This window comes from Anomaloglossus baeobatrachus, chromosome 4, assembly GCF_048569485.1.
Source record: "Anomaloglossus baeobatrachus isolate aAnoBae1 chromosome 4, aAnoBae1.hap1, whole genome shotgun sequence".
NCBI lineage: Eukaryota > Metazoa > Chordata > Amphibia > Anura > Aromobatidae > Anomaloglossus > Anomaloglossus baeobatrachus.
In genome coordinates, this window is record NC_134356.1 from 295,184,241 (window position 1) to 295,208,791 (window position 24,551).

At 43.7% G+C, this 24,551-nt stretch overlaps 1 protein-coding gene across 1 annotated transcript in view; it reads left to right on the forward strand.

Annotated features, from left to right (window-relative positions):
* Positions 1-7,178, forward strand: part of ZDHHC17 (zDHHC palmitoyltransferase 17) — a 142,844-nt gene extending 135,666 nt beyond the window's left edge. The window contains exon 17 of the mRNA XM_075344918.1: positions 1,248-7,178. Within this exon, the coding sequence (XP_075201033.1) occupies positions 1,248-1,386 (139 nt within the window). The 3' untranslated portion in view covers positions 1,387-7,178. The remainder of the gene's footprint in view (positions 1-1,247) is intronic.
* Positions 7,179-24,551: the final 17,373 nt, after the last annotated feature.

Below are 24,551 nucleotides of genomic sequence, written 5' to 3' on the forward strand. Positions count from 1 at the left end.
TTCGACCTTATGCTAAAAGTCTGTAGTAATTATTTGTCTGTAGACATGTGAATCCTCACATCGCAGGCACTGCTTGCTGTGAGGATTCTCCGGTGCCGGGAGCCACGGGCGCATGATCGCAGGTATGTGGTTTGCATATATGCAGTCATGTGCCAACTAAATGGGCACCAGCTCACTCAATGCAAGTGTATTGCTTGAGGTTGGATGGAGTATATTCGGAAAGTGGCCGGAGGTATGTAAATCAAATACTTGCGTTCACATGACCACCCACTCCTGACACTGGAAAATCCTTACACAATACAGTGTGATTTCGATGTGACGATTCACAAATCTGCAGCCATATAGTGTGAAGGCAGCCTTGTAGCATAAAGCCGGACAACCTCTTAAGGCAGAGACTTATAATATTCAACCAAAAAAGGCAAGAAATACAGTTGAGCAAAATGATTTGCAGGTTCCGGGTCCAGCGTCCACAAGTTGACTCCTCATGGCATCTCTGGGTCTAAGGTCTTGAGTCACCCTGGCTGCTATCATTCAAGTACTCGTTGAGGAAGTTCGTAGGACCCTGGTCCAGCTGCCAACAAGTAACATGATGGATGCCAGACCAGGGTCCTGCAAATCTATTTGCTCAACACTAGTAAAAATATAATTTGTGACTAAAAGCCAACCAAATGGGGAAATCCAAGGAAGATCTAGATCTGTAATGCTTAAAGAAATCTGTCAGCAGGTTTTTTCTCCCTCATCTGAGAGCAGCATGATGTTGGTAGAGAGACTCTGAATCCAACGATGTATCACTTAGTTCATTGGAACATCTATTCTGATATAATCTGAGGTTTTAGATTTAGCCATGCAGCAGAGCTGATAGAGCTATCCCTACCCACACCAGGCTCTCAATAAGGTTTGTACATGGACAGTGAAGTGTCCAGCACATGCGGGGGGCGTGTCAGACAACATGGCACAAGCCAGCTAGTCACAGCAATGATAATCACCAATTTTAAGTAAACAGTCTGGAGTCTGATAAGAAAGGCATAGTTTATTTTTGTTTTTAACCCCTACAGCAATCTATCCTCAGACTACATGACAGATTCTGTTTTAAATTGAGTGTGTAGCGAGTATTATCTTAGATTGTGCTATTTTTACCCTTTGATAGTTTTATTTTTCTTGCTCCCTGTCTTGTGATAAGTGATTTAGTACAGTACATACTATTGTGATTCTGACTTTTATGTTTTATTTTGTCTATCACATTGCAGCCATGGATGTATCAGAAATATCATAGACTTCTTTGAATTCCGATGCTGTGGCCTCTTCCGCCCTGTAACAGTGGACTGGACAAGGCAGTACACAATAGAGTATGAACAAACGTCAGGTTCAGGTTATCAGCTGGTGTAGTCTCCGCAGAAGATCCAATATGGGTGGTACCTGAAGATGTCTATATGTCTCTTGCGAAAACTTGCCCCTTGAACTATAGCATGCTGTTTGTAGGGCTATTGATAAATCTTACAGTACCTTCTCTGTCAGCATTTTATCAACCACAGTGACCATGGACAGGACCTTCTGCCCGCACTGATGTAGAGAAAGAAGATACGGGGGGGATTTTAACAGATCCTTGCGTTGGAAATATTTTGAAGAGCCGTGAATCTGCAATCTGTGTTTCTGTTCTATGTATTTTTTTTTTTTATCAATTATTTATTTTGCACCATTCACAACCAAGCATGGCATCGCTCTCTCGACAAGCTTCAGTCTTGGTCTGCTTGCACAGAATCTATTCATTGTCCCCTTTCTTTCTGAATACACCCAGTGGAGTGAGACGTTCTAGTACACCATCACAATTTCCTAATGTGGCCTGGCTTGATCTCCAATACTGTGGCATTTAATTCCTGTAATGTGATCCTCCAGTCGTGCTCTATCATAGTGTCATTGAAAATGTGAATCTTGATGCTGGCCTGAAAAATCTTACATGAATTTTTTGGGGGGCCGTTCAGCTTTTGGAGTTAACTTGATGAAGAAAAAAAGAACAAAAAAAAAAAGTGAATGTATGTTTCCTACATTGTTTGACCGTCGTCTGTCCTTACCATCTGGAGATCTGATGCAAAGTTTCCCCTTCTGAAGTCGAGCAGTCCTCTGCAGTTGCATGCAAGTAGTCTTCTATAGGAACATAAGGAAACTTTACATATTGCGTCACTGAGCGCTTGTTCAGAGCTGACTGGATCCTATACTCATGTCCTGGACAGAGCTCTTTTCACACTGACAAGACGGCACTGGATACGGAAGTGGAGCCAAAGAAAATATGAAATATGGTGGTTGTTTTTCTTTTTGTTTTTTGTTTTTTCTTCTTTTTTTCCATTTTATTTCGGTTTGTGTAATTTACAGTGTTTTCCTGTGTGTTAGTCTCTGGGGGTAGAAATGTTTAACGGCACATATAAATTACTGGATGCTCTGTCATACTGTCACTTTATAGAAGTTCAGCTCCATACGTATCCACTGGTTAGCGGCAGAATTCTTACCATGCATTAATTTCTTAGGTAAATCACCTGTAATATAGACGATAAAACAATAATGTGATGACACATGTATCTGTGAGCTTCTTTAGGGGCTCCGCAAACGTTTCGGAAACCTCTTTGTATATTGGAGGTTTCGCATTCTGGTGTAAGCCTGCTACTTCTTTGTAACTTGATTTTTATTGTCATTTTTTGTAAATTAATTTCAGTGAGATTATGAGGGACTATATGGAAAATGTTGATCCACATGACTTTAGAATAAGCCATTAATATTTCCAGTCATTCCATATTTTTTGAGGGCCGGTTTAAATAGTAGAACAGCGAAAAAAGCATGTTTTCTAGTTGAAATGTATATGCAGTTTAGGTTAAAAACTGTATCTAAAAATAATTACCAGTTACCATTTCTCCTCCCACCAAAGTCAGTGGGAGAAGGGCTGTAAATATGCAAGAAATAGGGTTTAAAACATGGCTCTGGTCATATGCAGTGTATATATAGGTATTTATTTATTACCATTTGCTCACTTAATGACTGCATTTTTATTTGTAAATGTTAAATATTGAAAAAAAAAAATCTACAATGAAGCCAGCCTTTCTTTCATTTGATGCTGCCCGATCTGAAGTATAAACACATTTCTGCTCCCATTAACAGATATCTGGAAATCCGCACTCTCTTCATTGCTTCCCCCGCAAAAAAATGCCCACAAGGCCCCATATAGCACTACTGTTTGTATAGTTTTTAGTATTGTGATCACAACAATGGGGGTGATTTACGAAGCTATATCTGCTAAAATTCTGCTTTAAATTAAAAAAAATAACTACGTTAAAAAAAAAAAATAATAATTGGGGCCAGGAAATTTTTTTAGGAAAATGGTGAGAGTCGGATGGGCTTGGTTTAGGCCTCTTTCACACATCAGTATTTTGCATCAGTGTTTCGTCAGTGTTTGTATGCCAAAACCAAGAGTGGATCTTGGAGAGAACTATAATTGAAAGAGTGACACATGTTCTGTGTTTTGTAGACACTCCTGGTTTTGGCATCCAAATACTGATGAAACACTGATGCAGAATACAAACGTGTAAAAGAGGCCTTAGGCCGGTGTCACACTTGCGAGTGTCTCGCGTGAATCTCGCGCGAGTCTTGCGTTGCATCACCCGGCACAGACTCTCACTCTCCTCACAGGAGCAGGCCGGTTGCATGTATCTCTATGCAGCTGAGACGCTCCTGTCTGGAGAGTGTGAGTCTGTGCCGGGTGATGCAACGTAAGACTCGCGCGAGACGCACGCGAGGCACTCGCAAGTGTGACAATGGCCTTAAAGTGTAAGAAAAAGCGTAACAGATTGGTGTTAATAAAGCCAATAGGTGGTGTAAAATTAGACAAAAGTGTTTCCCAAGTTATTAGTAACTGACCCCTACTGAGTTTATTTAAACAAGCGCCCTTATTTTTCTCATCACAATTTCACAGTAGGTATTGAAAATGCCGTATGCAATAGATATTATGTTTTTCTATAGAAAGATAGATATAGGCTAAAACAACATTTTATTTTTGATGTAGGCAGGGGTATATTTGCACAGATTAATTCTCTACCCAGTGTCTGATTTGGGTGCTGTTTTACCAACATCTAGGATTAGAAGCCGCGATTTTAAGGGAAATCCATTCTCGGAACACTATATTTTTTTCTTTTCCTGTAAGGAAGACTCTCTTACATACTCTGCTTTAAAAAAAAAAAAACAAAAATAAACCCAGACTGCAAAATCTACCGCAAACACAACACCTGCGGCATACCTAGTGTAGACTGCTTAATCTAACATCAAATGCTAAAGCTCAGTTTATTGTGAAAATGGAACATGCGGTCCAAATACAAATGGTTTTCAGTATAGAAGATCAAAGTATGGTTTATGGGGTACGGTTTTTTTCTAAACCTTGTTTTTATTAACACTATTCAGCCCTAAACCAGCCATACAAGCTGATTTAAATGGCAAAATATTAAATTGCACGCATAAAACTAGACCTAAGGCTTTTTATTTTCATTTTTATTTATTTATATTAAAAAAGTCATTTTTTTCCCATTGTCATGCCTGTTATTTCAACTCTGGCCCATTAACTTGAATGGGGCTCACCCTAAGTACTAAACACCACATGTGGACCAGAGTGGCACTGTTTATTGGAGAAAAACAAGAAAAAGTATAATAAAGGTAGGATTTGTTTTCATTCGTGTCCTCCTGTAGAATATACTCCATTAGAACTATGCACAAACGGCAAGTTTGTAAGTGTAAATAGATAATTTATCATGACTTTCTTGTTTATTCTGATAGGATATATAATTTATGCTGCTGTTTTTTTTGTCTTGCTTTTTTTTTTGTTAATTAATGTCTTTCCAAAAAGTGTCAGAGAATAAATAAGGTTTTTCATGTTCATTATAATTGTAAAGAAATCTTCTAAGAACTTTATCAACTACTAAGTTTTGCCCGTACTAGTCCCAATCCCAATAATCCACTACTAACTTGTACTCCTGTAACAATCTTCTATTATTTTTTTTTCTGTCATTCACCTCCCTTTTTCCCTACTACCTGAACATCTGAAATAATTTTGGTTTAATTTTTCATTATTTTTGCCAGGAATATTCTTTAAATGATCGTTTTTGTGAAATTCCCTCTTATTTACATGAAATGATTCCTTGTTCTACTGCCTTAGAACATTTCGCACTGAATGACAAGTTTTAATTGTCGAATATATATTTTATTTTCACCCATAATTTTGTGTTTAGTAGTATTGGGAAATCTGGTATAAAGAAAGAAGTATACAGTATGACTGTCTGGGAGTAACTGTAAATGATTGTACTGCCGACTATTGAATTCCGTATTCAATGAAATTAAAGGGACTCTATCAGCGCAGAATGAATGTTCCAACCAAGCACAGGTTCTCAGTGCACCATGGCGGGGCCAAACATAAGTGCACCTTCCCACCTGCTTGTTTTCCCTATATCTCCCACTTTCCTTTTCTTTCACTGCTTTGCCTTCATAGAGCCTGAGAAGGGAGGAGCTAGGTGAACAACAGGCAGGTGGAAAGATGCATTTATATATTTGGACCCGCCATGATGCATTAAGCGCCTGTACTTGGTTTGAACAGTCATTCTGTGCTGATGGGGTCCCATTAAGTCTAGGTTACATGGCAACATCAACTCTCAGACAAGTGTCGCAACTAGAAACGTCTGTGCCAGCTGGTCATCACCTTGATGTTGTGCAACTATTTTTGAGGTCCCCCATTTTCACAGCAGACCATGTGGTCTCAGAAAAAAAAGCAAACTGAGCTCAAGGAACATTGCGCTTTCATAACGCGACTGTCACTTCTTTCCAATAATGGTAATGGCCACAGCAGTTGAGTCACCAACGTGACATTGATTTCTCATTAATTTAAGTGGGGGTATCCCTTTTTAAGGATTTATTCACACAGCAGATTTGTTGCAAACACTTCTGCCACTGTCTCCTTTATCTGGATGGATGGAGCTTGTAAGAATTCATGTACATACTGCACAAATGACACTATTTACATGTATAGGTTTTTTTTTTTTTATTTTTTTAGGGAAAATATTTTGTGTGATTTAAGGTGGGGTTTTTACAGGTGTAACTTATATTACCTGTAAAAATAAAAACAGTTAATCTCATCCTCTAGATGATGATACATACTATAGAAAATCCAAATTATAATTCTAGTTTTCCATTTATATGTTGACATAAATGTCTTCAGATTTAATGAAATCGATTAATCTCCAAAAGGATATCCTGTATATGAATGTATTGTATAGCAGAGTGATACGTGGATTATAGGGCAGAGTGAGGACACGTTTCACTGGTGTATTCTGCTCCAAAAGAACTTCTTGTAAAAGATATTCCATGCTGGTGCCTCCTGTACTTGCTGTAGTTTTCCTGAACCCTGTGGTATGCTGGAAGGGAAGAGATTGTAATACTTGTTAACCCTTGCTGGGGACTGTGTTGGCAGAGACTGGGACAACTTTCATGAACACATTTCATAGCCTGATCTCGAGACGACCATGTTGGCAACGTTGAACATCTTACAGTGTCGGCCCACAACCTTCTTCTTGATCATTCTGTCTGCACTATTATGTTCTTTGTTTTGATTCATTCTCCTCTATTATTGTACGTCTTTCTTTTGCGCACAAGTCTTTTTTGTGAATACCCAATATTTTAAGAAGTTATACAGTAGACTGTGTAGCTCTATGCACTGATAATCTACCATTACACTGATTGGCTGCCTGGATTTATGCAGTAATTAGTACTAAAAAAAGCATGTTTGGTTAAAGGGCAATGGTATCTGTGGAAACTCATATCTAGAGATGAAGTTTTATATAGTGAAACCTAACTCTGTTAGGAAATTGTGTCCTTGTTAATGCCCCTAAAATGCTTTTTGTTTTCTCTACATGTTTTTCCATTTGCGAGCCAACTACAAAAATACTGCAATACATTTTTTTAAGCTATTGAACTGTATGTATATTTCATTTTTGTATTTATTTAACTGTGCCAAGTATTATTTTACTACTGTCTGTCTTGTTGTACTACATTGTGAGCAACAAATTGTACATTTCAAAATTTAGCTCTCCTTACAGAAGTTAATTTCATCAATTTTTTTTGTAAGTTATTAATCAAATAAATATTGACAGTTCGGTTTAGTGTCTTGTCTTCTTGTGGATTACTGATTTTACTTTTTTTTTGTTTGATTTGACAACACTTTCTTTTCCTCGTGCACATGTGTGAAACTAGCCATAGTTACACATCTACCTTTTCGCCGGTTTGCCGGATTCGGCGGACACCAATAGTGTGTATACAGTACAATGGCAGTGCAGCAACGTCTGGGTCACATGCTCCGGTCACATGACAGCATGTGACCGCAGCTTGTTGCACAGCCATTGTACTGTATACACTGTACTGGAGCGTGCCGAATCCGGCAAACTGGCGAAAAGCCAGATGTGTGAATCTAGCCTTATATTAGCTTCATTATAAGGGTTTAAAAAGGTTCAGAAGGGAAGAGTTTCAATAAAAAAAAATAAAATGTGACACTATATGAATATAGTTGGAAGGGAAAGATCAGAAGCAATCTCCTAAAATATTTAACTGAAAGAACAATAGTTACTTAGAACAATGTTCCAGTAAATCTTGTTGGAAAATATACCACAAATGAATATAAGCAGGATCAACCTATATCTATTCTAAGATTAGATTGGTGTGATGCACTTTTTTTTTTTTTTAATTAGTTACGCCCTTGTGCATGTTGTTTAGATAGATTGTGCTATGGGACCATTCTCAGGAGTGGACCCAAGAATGAAAAGCCTCCTGACCACAGTCACACTATTTGTGTGTAGCTACCTTCTAAAGGGGGCTTTACACGCTACGATATCGCTAGCGAGCGTACCCGCCCCCGTCGCTTGTGCGTCACGGGCAAATCGCTGCCCGTGGCGCACAATATCGCTAACAGCCGTCACGCGTACTTACCATCCTAGCGACGTCGCTGTGGGCGGCGAACAATCTCTTCGTTAATGTGGAGGTTCGTGCGCCGTCACACTGCGGCCGACCAATAGAAGCGGAGGGGCGGACAACAGCCGCATTAACGACACGCCCACCTCGTTGCTGGAGGACGCAGGTAAGCTGTTGTTCGTCGTTCCCGCGGTGTCACACGTAGCGATGTGTGCTGCCTCAGGAACGACGAACAACCTACGTTCACAACAATCAACGAGATTTTGAAAATGAATGATGTGTCAACGATTAGGTGGGTATTTTTGATCGTTAACACTCGCTAGGAGCTGTTACACGCAATGACGTTGCTAACGACGCCGGATGTGCGTCACGAAATCCGTGACCCCGACGACCTATCGTTAGATATGTCGTTGCGTGTAGCAGGCCTTTAGGGAGAGATTTTAAAACGCCTACTTAACCTTTTCACCACCTGTTTTCACCTTCCTGACTAGGCCAAATTTTACAATTCTGAACAGTGTCAATTTGATGTATTAACTCTGGAACACTTCAACTGATCCCAGTAATTCTGAGACTGTTTTTTCATGACCTATAGTACTTCATATTAGTTGTACATTTTGGTCGATATCATGTGTTTATACAAATTTGACAAAAAAAATGATAAATGTTGCAATTCTTGAACTTTGAATGTTTATGTCCTTAAACCAGATAGTTATATCACACAAAATCATTAATAAATAACATTTACCACATGTCTGCTTTACATAAGCACAATTGTGAAATCATAAATATATTTTTAGCACATTAGAAGGGTTAAAAAATTATCAGCAATTTCCCATTCAACAAAACTTACAAAAGCAATTTTTTTTTTTAGGAACCACACCATATTTGAAATGAATTACTTTGAGGGTTCTACGGTATGTGAAATACAATACCCAAAAGTGACACCTTTCTTAAAACTGCACCACTCAAAATGATCAAAACCACATTCAAGCAGTTTATTAACCTTTTAAGTGCTTCATAGGAATGAAAGCAATGGTTTTCCCACAAAAAAATAGTTTAGACCTATTTTTTTTTTTCATATAAATGTACCGCCCTGAGAGGGACTCGGCCGCTTTTTTGCCGGGCCGAGCCGCTCGAGGTCCGGGCTCGGGTGGTCGGTGGCTCGAGCGCCTCCGGACCAGGGGCCACATCGCTCTGTTAAGGGGAGGCAGTGGGGTGGTGGTGTGGGATGAGGTTCCCTTCCGGGGGCCGCGTTGTCGTTGTACGGGTCATGACGCCACCCACGGGTCGTGGTGAAGGGATGCACCACCGCTGCGGATGGAGTGAAGGGGGCTCCCGGGATCGGTATTTAAGGCGCAGCCTGGATGTTAGCCCCTGCGTGGGTAGGGGCAGTGTGTCCCGGGGCCTGGTGGGACGGGCGATGATGTTGTCGGGGTGCAAGGTGCCATATTGCGGTGTGGTGTTCACTATTAATTCACATTCAGTCACTGGTAAACCAAAGTTCGGGTATGGTCGGGTCCCGCAGCCGGCTGCTTGTGTCCCTTGTGAGGGTGATGGTGGCCCCCTTTCCCTTGCACCTCTTGTTTTGATTTTCAGCTCCCCTGCCTGGGCAGTGGTAGCCCGCTCCCCGCCGTTTAACTGCCGGAGGAGTCCTCGGTTGCCCGCAGGCGCTGGCCCGTCGGATGTTTGGCCCTTGGCGGTGGCTCTCACCCGGTATTGGTGGGCTGTTGCCTTCTTTCGGGACTTTGGGTGAGGATGAACCCGTGAGGTCCAGACTGCAATCAGTTAATTTGCCTAAACTCAGTGGCTTCTAAGCTAGGACAGGGTCTGAGTACCCAATTCTGGTGCTCCGGTAAACGGTTGACTCCCCGGTTCAGGGCCGGCGGGCTCCAACCCTGGCCCGGTCCCTACGGTTCCGCCGGTCACTATACCGGTACTCCTGCAGGTGGCCACCACCGTCTGCCTGACGTTACGGGGATCCCAGGCTCCAACCTGGGTCCCTGACAGCTCTGCTCCTCTACACCTCCTGTCACTAGTCTCTCAAAACTTAAACTCAAACTGACTGTATTTCCTGCCTTAGGACAGTAGTCTCCTCGGTGGGCGTGCCTTTCTGCCTGACTCCGCCCACCTGGTGTGCTCTACTGGCCCTGAGGGAGGCATCAGGTCTCCCTTTCGGGTGACAGATGTGTCCTCACAAGGGATGGGGTTGTGTGTGTAATGTGGTAGGTGTTGTTACCTGTGACCCCTGGGGTCCAGGGCGTCACATTCCCCCTTGGTTTAATGCAGACCGTCCGCGGGCTGCCCTACCAACTCTGGTTTATTTTTATTTTTCTTTTAACTGGAAAAACGAGAAACACTATTACAAGTATAATAACATTTTTACAAAATATAATATTTCTGCAGGTCTTCCCATAACTGGAGGCATTTTACTTTAACGTTGCATAACTTTATTAACGGAACGGGTTCATGTCCTTCCGCCTTTCCCACCCAAACAACCTAGCCTTGATGCTGCCCCTAAGAAATGGGCAGCACCCCTTTTCCCCAGTCCGGAAACAGGAACACAACTAGATTACCCAGGCGGGAACGGGTACGGTGCGGCGCACCCGGCAGTTGTCAAAGGGCTCCCCGGAGGATGGTCACTGGTCCCGGTGGTGACCGGACCCCAGCCTGCTCTGCTGCGGGTCTTGCCTCCAATCTGCCTCTCCAGAGGCTAATGGAACGGGAAGGCATGTTAAAGGGCAGGATGGGGCAATATTTACAAGCTAATAGTTTTTGGGTGGCCAGCAAGTCCAAGGCCTTGTCCATGAGCAGTCACTCACGCAACAGGGTTAAACGGGGGTCAAACACAAGTCCCAACGGGGAGGGGTCCTTTTTAGCCAACGGACTACCAACTCCTTAGTTGGTGGGATACTCCTCTTCCACCTCCACTTCGGGGCTGTACGGTGGAGGAGGGGGCTGTCTGCCGCTCCGGACATTCAGGGCAAACCAGCCCCTCGGTGCCGGGTGTAGTGCACCAGATCGCCGGGTAGGTCACGGTCCGGGTGCCCAAACGGTAGATGGGCATTTACATCCCGCCGGGAGAAGAAGACCTCACCTTCCAAGTTGGGGTCATACAGGAACCCTCAGCCTTTGTCCCGGTTAAATCTTCTGACCTGGCCCTGGTAGGTTGGGCCCCGCACTCAGTATCCTGCACTCCTCAGATGCTCCTTCCTTTCGATGGTGCGGGCAAGGACCGCCTCTCTTCTCTCTGGACGCAATCTTCTGACTCTGTTGGCTAGGCTGCCGCTCCCAATACGGGGCAGCCGCATGCCCGGGGTCTATTTCAGTGGGGGTCTGGCCCAGCCGGCGCTCCCCGGTGTCGACCACGATCGGCCCTCTCAAAGGGGAGCCCTGCTGTGTCGCGGCCGGCTCTGCTGCCTTGCAGCTGCCTCCCCGCGGAACCTCAGCTGAGGCCTGCGACCCTGGAGCGACCTGCCTAGCCTTCTTGGCCGGGGCGGACTGCCGGGGCCGGTGCTCTCTTGGGCACGGCTACTTCAGGTACAGCCAGCGCCGCTTTGGGATCAAACGCTGGCCGGGGACGGGTCTTCTCTGGCAACGGGCACAGCGCCGCTGGATTCCACAGCACGTCCGGGCCAGCCTCCCCAAGCAGCTTCCCATGAGCGCCTGGGACGGACGCCGCCACCGGTGTCAGGGGTGGGCATACGGGCAGAGGAGCAGTGACAACCTCTGCGGGCAATGGAGGAGGCAGTATGGCGGGCAGCAGCAGACCGGGCCCCTCAGCCGCGATGGCCGACCCCTCAAGGGCATAGGGACGTGGGTTGCCTTCCCACCCTGCCAACACCGTCATCCTCTCACGGGCCCGCACGGCAGCCACTATCTCCCCCATCTCCGCCGCCCAGTGCTCCACCAGAAAGCTTATCTGGTGCTGGAGGCGGCGGCGGCACATCTCCTTGGTCCGGGCCTTCACCCACGCCGCTGTTCCTGGCGCGGGCTCCGGGAATTCGGGACTCTGGACGGGAGTTGCCATGCTGCTGCTGCACTGTCGGGATCCAGGAACGGAACGGATGCAAGGTCCTGGAGTCCCTGCCTTTTTATCTTCTTGGTCACATCCATCAGTCTCTCCGCCCGCCTCCCCCTTGGTTTTCTCTCAGCACTCCTCCTTCAGGGGCGGGGCTTCACCTTCGCGCCTTCACTGCTCGGGGAAGACGACTCGAGCGAGAAACTTTCGTGCCAAGATGGCGGAACTTTAACTTTTTCGGCAGGACGCCGCTGAAGGATACTTCTAAGGCGCACTTCCACAGGTAAGTGGACTGTCTGAATCCTGTTCGGGACGCCAGAAGAGTCGATGTGTACCGCCCTGAGAGGGGCTCGGCCGATCCCCTGCTGCTGGGCCAAGCCGCTCGAGGTCCGGGCTCGGATTGTCGGTGGCTAGAGCGCTTCCGGACCGGGGGCCACGTTGCTCTGTTAAGGGGAGGCAGTGGGGTGGTGGTGTGGGACGAGGTTCGCAGCCGGGGGCCGCGTTGTCGTTGTACGGGTTGTGACGCCATCCACGGGTCGTGGTGAAGGGATGCACCACCGCTGCGGATGGAGTGAAGGGGGCTCCCGGGATCGGTATTTAAGGCGCAGCCTGGATGTTAGCCCCTGCGTGGGTAGGGGCAGTGTGTCCCGGGGCCCGGTGGGACGAGCGATGATGTTGTCGCGGTGCAAGGTGCCGTGCTGCGGTGTGGTGTTGTGCCCGGATGGCACTGGTGTACTCACTATTAATTCACACTCAGTCACTGGTAAGCCAAAGTTCGGGTATGGTCGGGTCCCGCAGCCGGTTGCTTGTGTCCCTTGTGAGGCTGATGGTGGCCCTCTTTCCCTTGCACCTCTTGTTTTGATTTTCGGCTCCCCTGCCTGGGCAGTGGTAGCCCGCTCCTCAGCGTTTAGCTGCCGGAGGAGCCCTTGGTTGCCCACATGCGCTGGCCCGTCGGATGTTTGGCCCTTAGCGGTGGCTCTCACCCAGTATCGGTAGGCTGTTGCCTTCTTTCGGGACTTTGGGTGAGGATGAACCCGTGAGGTCCAGACTGCAATCAGTTAATTTGCTTAAACTCAGTGGCTTCTAAGCTAGGACGGGGTCTGAGTACCCGGTTTCTGGTGCTCCGGTAAACGGTTGACTCCCCGGTTCAGGGCCGGCGGGCTCCAACCCTGGCCCGGTCCCTACGGTTCCGCCGGTCGCTATACCGGTACTGCTGCAGGCGGCCACCACCGTCTGCCTGCCTGACATTACGGGGATCCCAGGCTCCAACCCTGGTCCCTGGCAGTTCTGCTCCTCTACACCTCCTGTCACTACTCTCTCCAAACTTAAACTCAAACTGACTGTATTTCCTGCCTCAGGACAGTAGTCTCCTCGGTGGGCGTGCCTTTCCGCCTGACTCCGCCCACCTGGTGTGCTCTACTGGCCCTGAGGTAGACATCAGGTCTCCCTTTCGGGTGACGGATGTGTCCTCATAAGGGATGGGGTTATGTGTGTAATGTGGTAGGTGTTGTTACCTGTGACCCCTGGGGTCAAGGGCGTCACATAAACAATGGTAACAGGAGAAACTGCAAAACAAATTGTATGGTCCATTTTCTCCTGAGTACACTGATACCCCATATGTGGTAGATATCTATTGTTTGGGGGCTTGGAAGGGAAGGAGCGATATTTGAATTTAGGAGCACAAAATTGGCTGGAATAGATATCACGCGCCATGCCACATTTGCAGAGCCCCTGATGCGGCTAAAGGTGGCTTTACACACTGCAACATCGCAAACGACATCGCTGTAACGTCACTGGTTTTGTGACGTTATAGCGACCTCCCCAGCGACATTGCAGTGTGTGAAAGACATCAGCGACCTGGCCCCTGCTGTGAAGTTGCTGATCGCTACAAATCGTTCAGGACCATTCTTTGGTCCTTTGTTTCCCGCTGTGCAGCATGATCGCTAGAAAGTCTCAGTGTGTAAAGGGGACTTTACAGCGACTTCGTTAGCAACTTCCCTTTCAAAAAGCTGCTTTACAACGTCCCCAATGACTAGCTAGGTCGTTCTGCAGGTCCGGATCGCTGTTGCGTCGTTGGCCAGGTCTGCCTGTTTGACAGCTCACCAGAGACTTTGTAGCGATCCCGGCCAGGTTGGGATCGCTGGTGGGATCGCTAGAAAGTCTCAGTGTGTAAAGGGGCCTTAAATAGTAGAAGCCCCGCAACAAGTGACCCGCATTTTGGAAACTACACTGCTCAAGAAATTTAAAGGTATAGTGAGCATGTGCTTCAAAGAATTTTACAACGTTGAGCTGTGAAAATGAAAAAAATAATTTACCATAAAAATGTTGCTTTAACTCCCATTTTTTTTTCATTTTTACAAGGGTAACAAGAAAGTGGACCATACAATACCCCATATGTGGTGGAAAAGTAGTGTTTGGGTGCACAGAAGGGAAGAAGCACTATTTGATTTTTGGAACCCCATTTTGGCTGTAATAGAATACAGATACCATGTCACATTTGAAGATCTGCTGACATGCTAAAACAGTACATACATACAATTTGTTACACAATTTTCTGGAGTTCGCCACTACCCCATATGTGGTTGAAAACTACTTTTGAGGCACAGTGCGAATCTCAGAAGGAAATGAGCATCACATTGGAGTTCACATTTAGATGGAATGATGTGGGAGTGCCATGTCACATTGGCAGAACCTCTGACATGCAAAAAAGCATGTCTATCAGACTGAATTGTCACTACACCAAACACACTTCCACTAGAGTCCAAAGGTGGTGTGCGTTACATTGCTCTGACACTTGGCATTGTGCTTGGTGGTGTAATCTTGAGTGCAGCTGCACAACTTTTGTTGGTGATGTTAATGCCAAAGGATGACATTCTGCACTTATTGGGAAAGAATTATCAAGCAAAATGCATCAGAATTATGCCCTATTTTGTGCCCAAAACCTGTCTTGCATGGCAGGGCACCATAAATTATGTATTTTAGACACTACTGTACCTTGGCCGACAATGCAACACCATTTTAGTGTACATTTCTGGCACAAACCCAACAGCAAAGTGGTGTACACTTAGATTACACAAATCTTAAACTTAGATTTATCAAACATCATGAAGCACTGGAATCTGTGGCATTTTAAGTCTAATGTAAGCTTGTACAGTCTATGAATTAGACAGTACTGATAAATCTGCTCCACTGAGTAAGTGGTTTTCAGGTTTTATGCACTATGCGCCACAGTACTCAAGACCCGACTTTATAACCTCACTTGTTCAGCCACTTTGTAGCCTCCACTTTTTAGTAATACCAATCACAGTTCTTCAAGGAGTATTTAGAGGAGAGAAATTTCATGAACGGACTTATTTCACTGGTGGTATGTGAATCCATTGAACTCTTTAGAATCACCCATTTCTTCACACGCTTTCATAAAGGCAGACTACATGGCTAGTGCTTAATATTATACACTTACAATAAAGTGACTGAATGAAAATCCTGAATGCAATGCACACTCCCTGCTTCTGCTCAGGATTTAAGCCCCCCGATAAACATTTCTACCGCTATCTCCCACCTTCAGCTTGTATACCAAAGAACACATGGATCAGTGATTTGAAATCCAAAATGCCCATTGCTTCTCTATTTTCACTCCCCGCCCCCCTCCCACCACACACACACACACACAAACACACACACACACACACAAACACACACACACACACACACACACACATACTAATACTTCCTCAAACTTCATCTTTCAGAAGGTCCCCTATGGGAGGCCTTCCGATGCTGTCAATTGATAGAATATTTATTCTAATATGGCTGTAATGACTCTAGTCTATAGTGCTCATGATCTAACCTAGAATATTCCATATGAAATACCAAATTGTGGAGCCTCTTTTTTGAGAAGCCTATGCTATACCATTGTTTTTGGTATTCCTTCTACATGAATACAGTACATTAACATCTGGGTGTAAGAACAAGTTCTCCTCTCTGTTATGCCTGAATACAGTTTGACAGACAGGAGATGATAAGAGAGAAAAGTCTGGCCCCAACACCTGTAATATGTCTCGGCCCAGGAAGTAGAAGTTAGACAATGGAGACACACCAAGCAGCTGCCATTCTGAAGTGACTACAGGGGCTAAAATCATAAATTTTCGAGTAAAAGTAATTTTTTTATGTTGTAAGTCATTCTAGTGAGCTAATGGTGTGAACATACCTTAGAAAGCTGTTGACTCTTTTGGCGGATTGCCATCTCTCCCAACAACCTTATGCACATGATTACTCCGCTTATGTGGTCTCTATGGAAAAAGCAGGGTAAACTGATGCCTGAGACTTCTGGCTGTGGAGTTTCTAGCTGAAGAACAAAAGAATTTGAAATTTTAATTCAGTGACTCGGTCTTTCTTTCTGGGATTATCACCCAACAGGGGAGAGTCATGAGGCCATGATCCATCATACAGCCATTTGACCCTGTCAAAAACAGCAGATTTAACTAACTTTAATGTCTATGGGGGTCCTCCAAACTGGGCAAGTTATAATCTATCTATAGGATAGGTGATAAATTATTATTTATTATTATAGCGCCATCAATTCCATGGCGCTTTACATGTGAAAGGGGTATACATAATAGGGACAAGTACAATAATCATAAACAGTACAAGACACAGACAGGTACAGGAGGAGAGAGGTCCCTGCCCGCAAGGGCTCACAGTCTACAAGGGATGGTTGAGGATACAGTAGGTTAGGCTAGAGCTGATTGTGCGGCGCTGTATCAGACTGAGGGTTACAAATTTTATATTAATTATAAATTGAGAGTCATTGAAATATTTTGGAGTAGTCATCCTTTTTTGATTCCTCTAAAGGTTCTGAACTCAATTACCAGTCAATTATTATTATTATAGAGCTTTTAAAAATCTTACCATGTATAATATGTATAATTGTCCTGGTTCGGAAGGATGAACACTATCAAAATAGATGTCTTGCCTCATTTTTTGGATATCTTTCAGACTGTCCCCCTCTCTCTCTCCCCCTTCCCCCTCAGTTTTTTTTTCTGTAGGTTTCGCTCTGCCCTGGTCAGGTTTGCTTGAGGTAGGTCTAGACATGCAAACACTATCTCGTCTTAAGTCGATAGGCAGAGCAGGTCTTCAAAATTTCAGAACTTACTTTCATGCTTCCATTCTGTTTTGATTAATAGTTTGGAATTTTCATCCAGTTACTATACAGTGGGTTTGTCTGGAACAGGATGGATTACCTATTCCATGGACACATCTCCATGGCTCTCTTGAGTAAATGTTCCATTAGTGGACTGATTAACATTTCTACCCAATGAGACACTCAGAATCTGGCATACCCTCAGAAGTAGATTGTTTCCTGATAGGACAATCAGTCCAATCACATCACTTTTTTTCAACCCCTCTTTCCATCCTGGATATCTGAGCAGGTCTTTCTTGGCTGGAGGGCAGTGGAGGACACCTGTTTGATTCAGGTTCTTGATGGTGGTAAGTTGCCCTCATTTGTTTCTTTGCAGGCTCGGTCCCCATCCAGAAGACTCTTGTGGTTTGAATTCTTACAGTTTTAGTAAGGTTAACACGGAAAGATTGAGATTTCAATGGAACTGGTAACGGGAGATAGGAGTGGATTGGACCAGGTCAGAGTGGGAAAACCAATTCCCACTCACTAACAAAGCTTTCCATTACCTGCTGAGCTCAGAAAAATAATTAAAAGTAGTAATGGGCGGACCCAAGTGACAAGCCCAGAGTTCTCAGGGAACGCCACGTAATAATCCAGATCTGGCAACTCGGGAAATAATAAATAAATGGAAAAATAAAGAAAATGAGAATAAGGCAAGCATGTTATAGTTACCGAGTCTCCGGCGCAGCTGTATCTGCTTCAAGAGCCACTCATTATCGCTCATCCATATGCACAGCTTTGCCCGCAGTGCCAGCAGTCCTGGCATCTGTGATTGGTTGCAGTCAGATGTACCCCCAGCCTGTGTGACAGCGTGTCTAACAGCGTGCAATCACAGACCCTGTCTGCAAGTCTATATTGTGGTGTAGATTGGGTGCAGGTATATAGTGTAAAAATTTCAGCACCAAATCTGCATCTCTTGGCAAAAAAATCCCTGTGGTTTTCTGCCAGGAGATGCAGGTATGTAAACTCAGTGACCTCACCTGAGGTGAGGTCAGTGAGTTTACTGAGGTCACCTGAGGTCAGGTTACCTACGATCACAGGTGGAGGACCGTGGGAACCTACAGCTGTGACTGCAAATAACCTGTTTGATGTCACTGCTCATCACTGTGGCTCAGTCGCTGCCTGAAGCTCACAGCGGGTGATCATGTTCTATGGCTGTCTGCTGTCACTTCAGATGTAGCAGAACTGGAATCATTGTGGAACATTGTGTGGATTACGTCAGACCTGGGTAGTTTTGGGGTTGGCTTTATTTTGTATTTTATTTCAAATAATGGATTTGTTCGGTGTTTATGTTTATTTCTTTTCACTTACTGATTAGTAATGGAGGGGTTTCATAAATGCTTAACATGACTAATCTAGGGTTTAGTGGCAGTTGTGGGCTGCCATTAATCCCTTATTACCCTGACTGCCAATGCACCAGGGCAATGAGCAAGAGCACAGTAAAGTTCCGGGGTTGTCACATCTAATGGATGCAATAATTCCGGGCTGCTGCAGGCTGCTATTTTTAGACTGGGGGACCGAATAAGCGTGGGTCTCCCCAGCCTGATAATACCAGCCCCCAGCTGTCAGGCTTTATCATGGCTGGGTATCCAAATTGGAGGAACTGCATGCTGTTCTCTTTTTTTTTTTTTTTTTTAAAAAAAAACAATTTTCTACATACGGTTTCGATGTAGCAGGGCTGGAGTTGTCGTGGCACCTCGTGTGGGTTATGTTAGACCTTGGTGTCTTTGGGGTTAATAAAGAGGGAAAGAGGGGTATTTTTGTATGTTATTTCAAATAAAGGATTTTATTGGTGTTTGTGTTGAGAATTCCAGGCCCAAGCTGTCTGGCTGGGTATCAAAATTGGCGGAGGACTGCAAGCGATTTTTTAAAAATTATTTAGTTAAATAATTACCAGAGAAAAGCCGCATATGGTTCCTCCTATTTTGATACACAGCCAAGATAAGTGCATGGCTGAGGGCTGCAGCTCTAGCTGTGCATCATAATATGGGGGGACTTTATGTCAATTTATTTATGTTTTACTGTACGATATAGACCCGCCCGCCGGTGTGTGATTGGAAGCAGTCAGGCACGCTTTCACTCAGCATTGGGGCGCGTCTGACTGCAACCACAGACAACGGTGGGCGGGAGAAGCAGTGCATATGCAAAAAAGGGAACGAGCAGCCCCGAAAGTGAATGAGCGGTTGCAGCAGCGTACAGCTGCGCCGGTGACTCTAAGTATGAAGAGCTTGCTCCTAACCCTTTGCACCGGATTCTGGTCCCCATATATTACATGGTGACTGGCGTCTGGCCAAATATCAGGGATTAATCCCCCGCTGACACAGAGTTGGCGGGTATTGATCTGCAAGTCCTCCCATCACTGGTGCGAAACGCAGGAACAAAATGCCAAAAGAATTGACATGCTACATCTTTGTGGTCACCACAAAGATGTAGCCAAAAAAAAGCTGCACTGTGCACACAGCAGAAATTCTAAGACTTTGCCTGGGAAGGAAATGCATGCAGTTTGGTGACTCAAACTGCACCCCTATAAACGCAGAAAAAAAAACACAGCAAAAAAAACGCAGCATGCGCATGAAGCCTTAGTCTAAAAAAATTGTTGTTGTTTTTTTTAAACTTAGTATACATTCCCTGACAGAAGTTCTGTCGCTTATCCATGTTATGTAAATAAAAGATTATAACCGGACTTTAAATTCATCCATTGGTTTCATAAATTACTCTTTTGAAAGCTCAAACCCTCCCAAATTTGGTTTAGGTTATGAAAATAAAGTTGCTGCAAAGCTGAAATATTGATCATTTAATGAACACAGGAAGGTCAGATTTTGTCAAGACAAAAGTTTTGTCGCCCACAGAAAGTAATGTGAAATTCAAACAAATAATTAACTTCTAATACAAAGATATGTTGCATAACATTGGTGAATGATGTTGTGGTGCTATTAGAGCCATATTTAATATTTTGTGTGACTTCCATGAGCTTGAAGGACTGCATCCATGTGGTTGAACAATGATTCATACAATTTATTGATGAAGTCATCAAGAATAGCAAAGAATGCAGTCTTACATGCCTCCCAGAGTTCATCTAGATTCTTTGGTTTTGTCTTCCATGCTTCCTTTCATCCTACCCCAAACATGCTCAGTGATGTTAATGTCTGGTCACTGGGCTGGCCAGTCCTTGATCTTCTTTGCCAGGAGGAACTTTGTTGTAGAGATGGATGTATGAAATGGAGCACCATCCTGCTGCAGAATTTGATCCCTTTTATGATTGGGAATGTAAGAGGTAGCTAAGAGGTAGCTAATACTTCTTGATATTTTAGGCTATTGATATTACCTTGCAAATGTTTCTCACACCCCCATACCCAGACCATGATCTTTCCACCACCAAAATTAACTGTTTTCTGGATCCATACGGGCTCCAGTAGGTCTCCTGCAGTATTTACGGTGGCTGTGGTGTAATTCAACTGAAGATTCATCAGAGAAATCCACCTTCTGCCACTTTTCCAGCGTCCATCTGTTTTGCAGGGTGTGGGACTTGGCAAATGCCACACAGTTTTTTAATTGCCTTTTGTTTAGTGCTGGCTTCTGGGCACTGATTCGACCATAGAGGCCATTTCGGGACAGAATCCTACAAAGCTGACAGATGGACTTGAGGTGACCAGGTCTGTTGGAGCTCTGCTGCAGTAGAAGAGGGGCTGGCTTTGGATTTTCTAACCAACAAATGTTCCTCCTGAGCAGTTGTCTTGCGGGGTCTGCCGGAGCTGGTCTTGTCAAAAACATCTCCAGCCTATTCAATTTTTTTTTTTAATTCTTTTTACTTGACGCTGAGACACATTAAAAGGTGCCAGCCACCTCTGCAGTGGATCTGGTCTTTAGCCTCTTGATAAATCAAGGCTTTGGTCACAGGGTGGATATTCGGTACCTTGTCAGAGGTCAAGTTGCAGTTCAAGTGAAGGTCAGGGGTGCTAGGTTTCTTTTTATACACACCCACTAATTAACCGATTATTTAGTGAGCACAGGTGAGGATGTAAACTAGGATTGGGTGCATTATATGACAAGGAGACAAAACTTTTGGTCTTGCCAAAATCTGACCTGTAATTCATTAAATTATCAATATTTCAGCAACTTTATTTTCAGAACCTAAACCAAATTGGAGAGGGTTTCAGCTTTCAAAAGAGTAATTTATGAAACCAATGGATGAATTTAAAGTCAGTTAAGCTTTTATTTACATAACATGGATAAGCGATAGAACATCTGTCAGGGACTGTAATGTGCACAGATCCTAGTCTTACGCTCACTATACAGCTCTCAGGTTTAAAGCACCACTCCAGCGTTTTTTTCCCCCCCCAAAGTTAGAATGGTGCTTCTAATTGAAAATCCATTCCTGTAGTAATATACGGTGTCTCCACCATTTAGAGGAGCATGTTCTGTGGCGCCAGTTGGTGACTTAATTTTCTGACTGCCAGAAATCAGAAATAACTGTCGCAAACTCAATGCAAGTGTATGGGAGCAAGAATGAGGCTCTCATAGACTTGCATTGAGAGTGACCTCTGGCGAGCTCCAGTAAACACTGAAGGGATCCGCCAGGTCAAATACTGATTGACACTGACAGGAGAGGCAGGAATAGAAGTTGAAGTTGAAGACTACGGCAGGTAAGTATAATACTAAGTGCATGAAATTTAGTTAAGAAGTACCACTCCAGCAATTAAGTTAAATAAAACAAAAAAAAAAAAAAACCCCTCGAGTGGTGCTTTAAACTGCACCAACCTATGGCAGCGCTCAGCAGCTAGCCTCTTCCTCCCACAATGCCTTTTAACTATAAACAGTGCTGAGGAGGTGCAGCCAATAAATCACATTTTTGATTTTGGCTAAAGTCAGAATCAAGCCAAATCTCAACTGCAAATTAATTTGATTTATTATCCAGGCCTATGGAAAGTATTAAATTCATACATTCTGATGCCAGATTTTTATTTAGTATGTTAATAGTGTGTAACTGTGTTGCCATTATAGAGTTCATTTCTTAAATTTACTAACAATGACAACATTCTCTTACAGAATCCAAGGTCCAGTGCTGTCATCTCAACTAATAGCTCACCACTAAACTCAAAGATAACAGCAGCTACCGCACTCTGCTTACATCATTCTGTAAAGACAGAACATGCAATAACACCATTTCTAAACATAATTTATATTAATTGGAAATTGTCAGTGTGTAGGCACAACTAACCAAAACTTCAATTTGCAGTGCAATTGCTGACCAATCTTTAATACAGTATTTTACACAGTTGCAGCCAATGGACTGGTAGCACTTTCAAGAAGTAAATGGTAAAAAGAACCCAAAAAAATTAGAAAATATACTGTAGTACTATGATCATCTATTGCTGTTCTCCACAGAAAGATTTTGATCCCTTGATCTGCATGATGGTGATAGGAAGAAGTATTCATACATAATGAACTTTTCCATGTTCCACTCAAATATATTTTGTTGAGATTTAACACTAAGTAGCAAGTATATATGAAATGTAAAAGGAAATTACACATTGTATTCTAAATATTTTATAAATATTAATCTGAAAATTGTGATGTGCATTTGTATTCAACCCGCTTGATGGATGAATGCTCTGTAAGAAGATCAATCTTGTGCAAGCCTAAATAGGTCCCTCAGAGTCTTCACTATTTTCTTGACTGTATCAAGTCATCGGGTTGATAGACTTCGTCGCCTTGTTCCTTCTATTCTTGATGTCCATCTCCAGTTATTGCTCTCTTCCTATGTGTCCAAACTAAGCAAGTTGTAGCTTGGTGATCCTTGCTTTGAGTAACAGGTCTGTCTTGATTTGGTTCAAAACAGTTTTGTTCTTGCTATCCATGGTGTTAACATCCTTCTCAAGCATCACATTTCAAAGGCATGGATTCGTCTTTTGTCTTGTTTCTTTATTGTACAGTTTTTGCATCCATATTTTACTACAGGAAAAAAAAATAGATAATGTTCAAATCACGTCTTCGTCTCGATTAAGGACCTTGCCCAGTGACGTCTTTGTTGTCAGGCTGAAAAGTGAATGTACGACCCAGTCGCAAAACTTTTGTGACCTCTGGTAGAGACAATTACTTCTGCATGTCTTTTGGGGTATCAAAAGATGGTCCTAGAAAAGTATTGAGTCAGAGGTGCTGAATACAAATGCAAGTCAGTATTTTCAGACTTATAGTTTTTTATTTACAAAACCCTGTATGATTTCCTTTACACTTCACAAATACTTGAGACATCGTGTCAGTACATCACATGAAGTCCCAATAACATACATTTACGTTTGTAGGTGTAATGTGAAAGTTCATGGAGCATGAATAATTTTTTAAGGCATGGTACATCACATTAAAGTCTTAGTTGTATTATATACATTTGAAGAAGCTTCCATCGTTTACTCCAGACAGAACAAAAATAGTGTCCTCTTTGCCTTCCTTAGGCTGGAATACCATTTACTTATATTTTAATGAAAGTATAATCTGGAATGCGGGTATGCTTTTTAGTAACGGTTGGAGGAGTGAGTCTATAGATGACAAAAATGATTCAAAAAAATGTTAGGGATATTTGGCTTTCAGGTGAAATTTATGTGAAGAGTTCACATTACAGTAATAGATCATCATGAAAGTAGGGCATTTAAATAGAAGCATGCAATGATCGTTTCATCATATCAATTATCTACTTAAATGAAACAAAAGCCAACAGTGGAGGGCTACAACTCCAAAATGTAAATGGCAATAAACTTGTCATGTGGCCTTTATCATCAATAACAGCTTGTAAACATCGTCTCAAGCTGTTCACAACTGGAATTATCGTCTGCATCCCACTCTTCCTGAAGGTTGGCCCTAAAGTCATTGAGGTTCTAGGGTACAGAGTTAAGAGCCTCTACATGGAGACTTTGCTGATCCCATAGGTTTTCCATGGGATCTAGGGCTGGAGAAAGTACAGGCACCTCCACCTGAGGTACTACAGTCTCCAGCAGCCATTCACTAATGATGCAACCTTGAGCTGGAACATTGTCGTCCATGAAGATGAAATTAGGCCGCTGTTGTTCATGCAAAGGCAGAATGACTGGATTAATTATGTTATTTAAGTAGTAAGGTCTTGTCACTGTACCATTCACAAAGTGTAGGGCAGTTCTGTATTGACTAGACAACTGCTCACATTAGCACCACCAAAAGCTCACCTGGTGACAACAGTGGCTGATGCATAGCGCTCTCCATTTCTGCTCAGCGTGAATCAACTTTCATCACTGAACAGCAGAGGCCCACTGGTCCCTCGTCCAGCAAGACCATGACGCCTGTGCCTGGTAGTATGGTCAGGTACCCTTGCAGGTTGTCTAGCACACAGATAAGTTGTTTTAGACG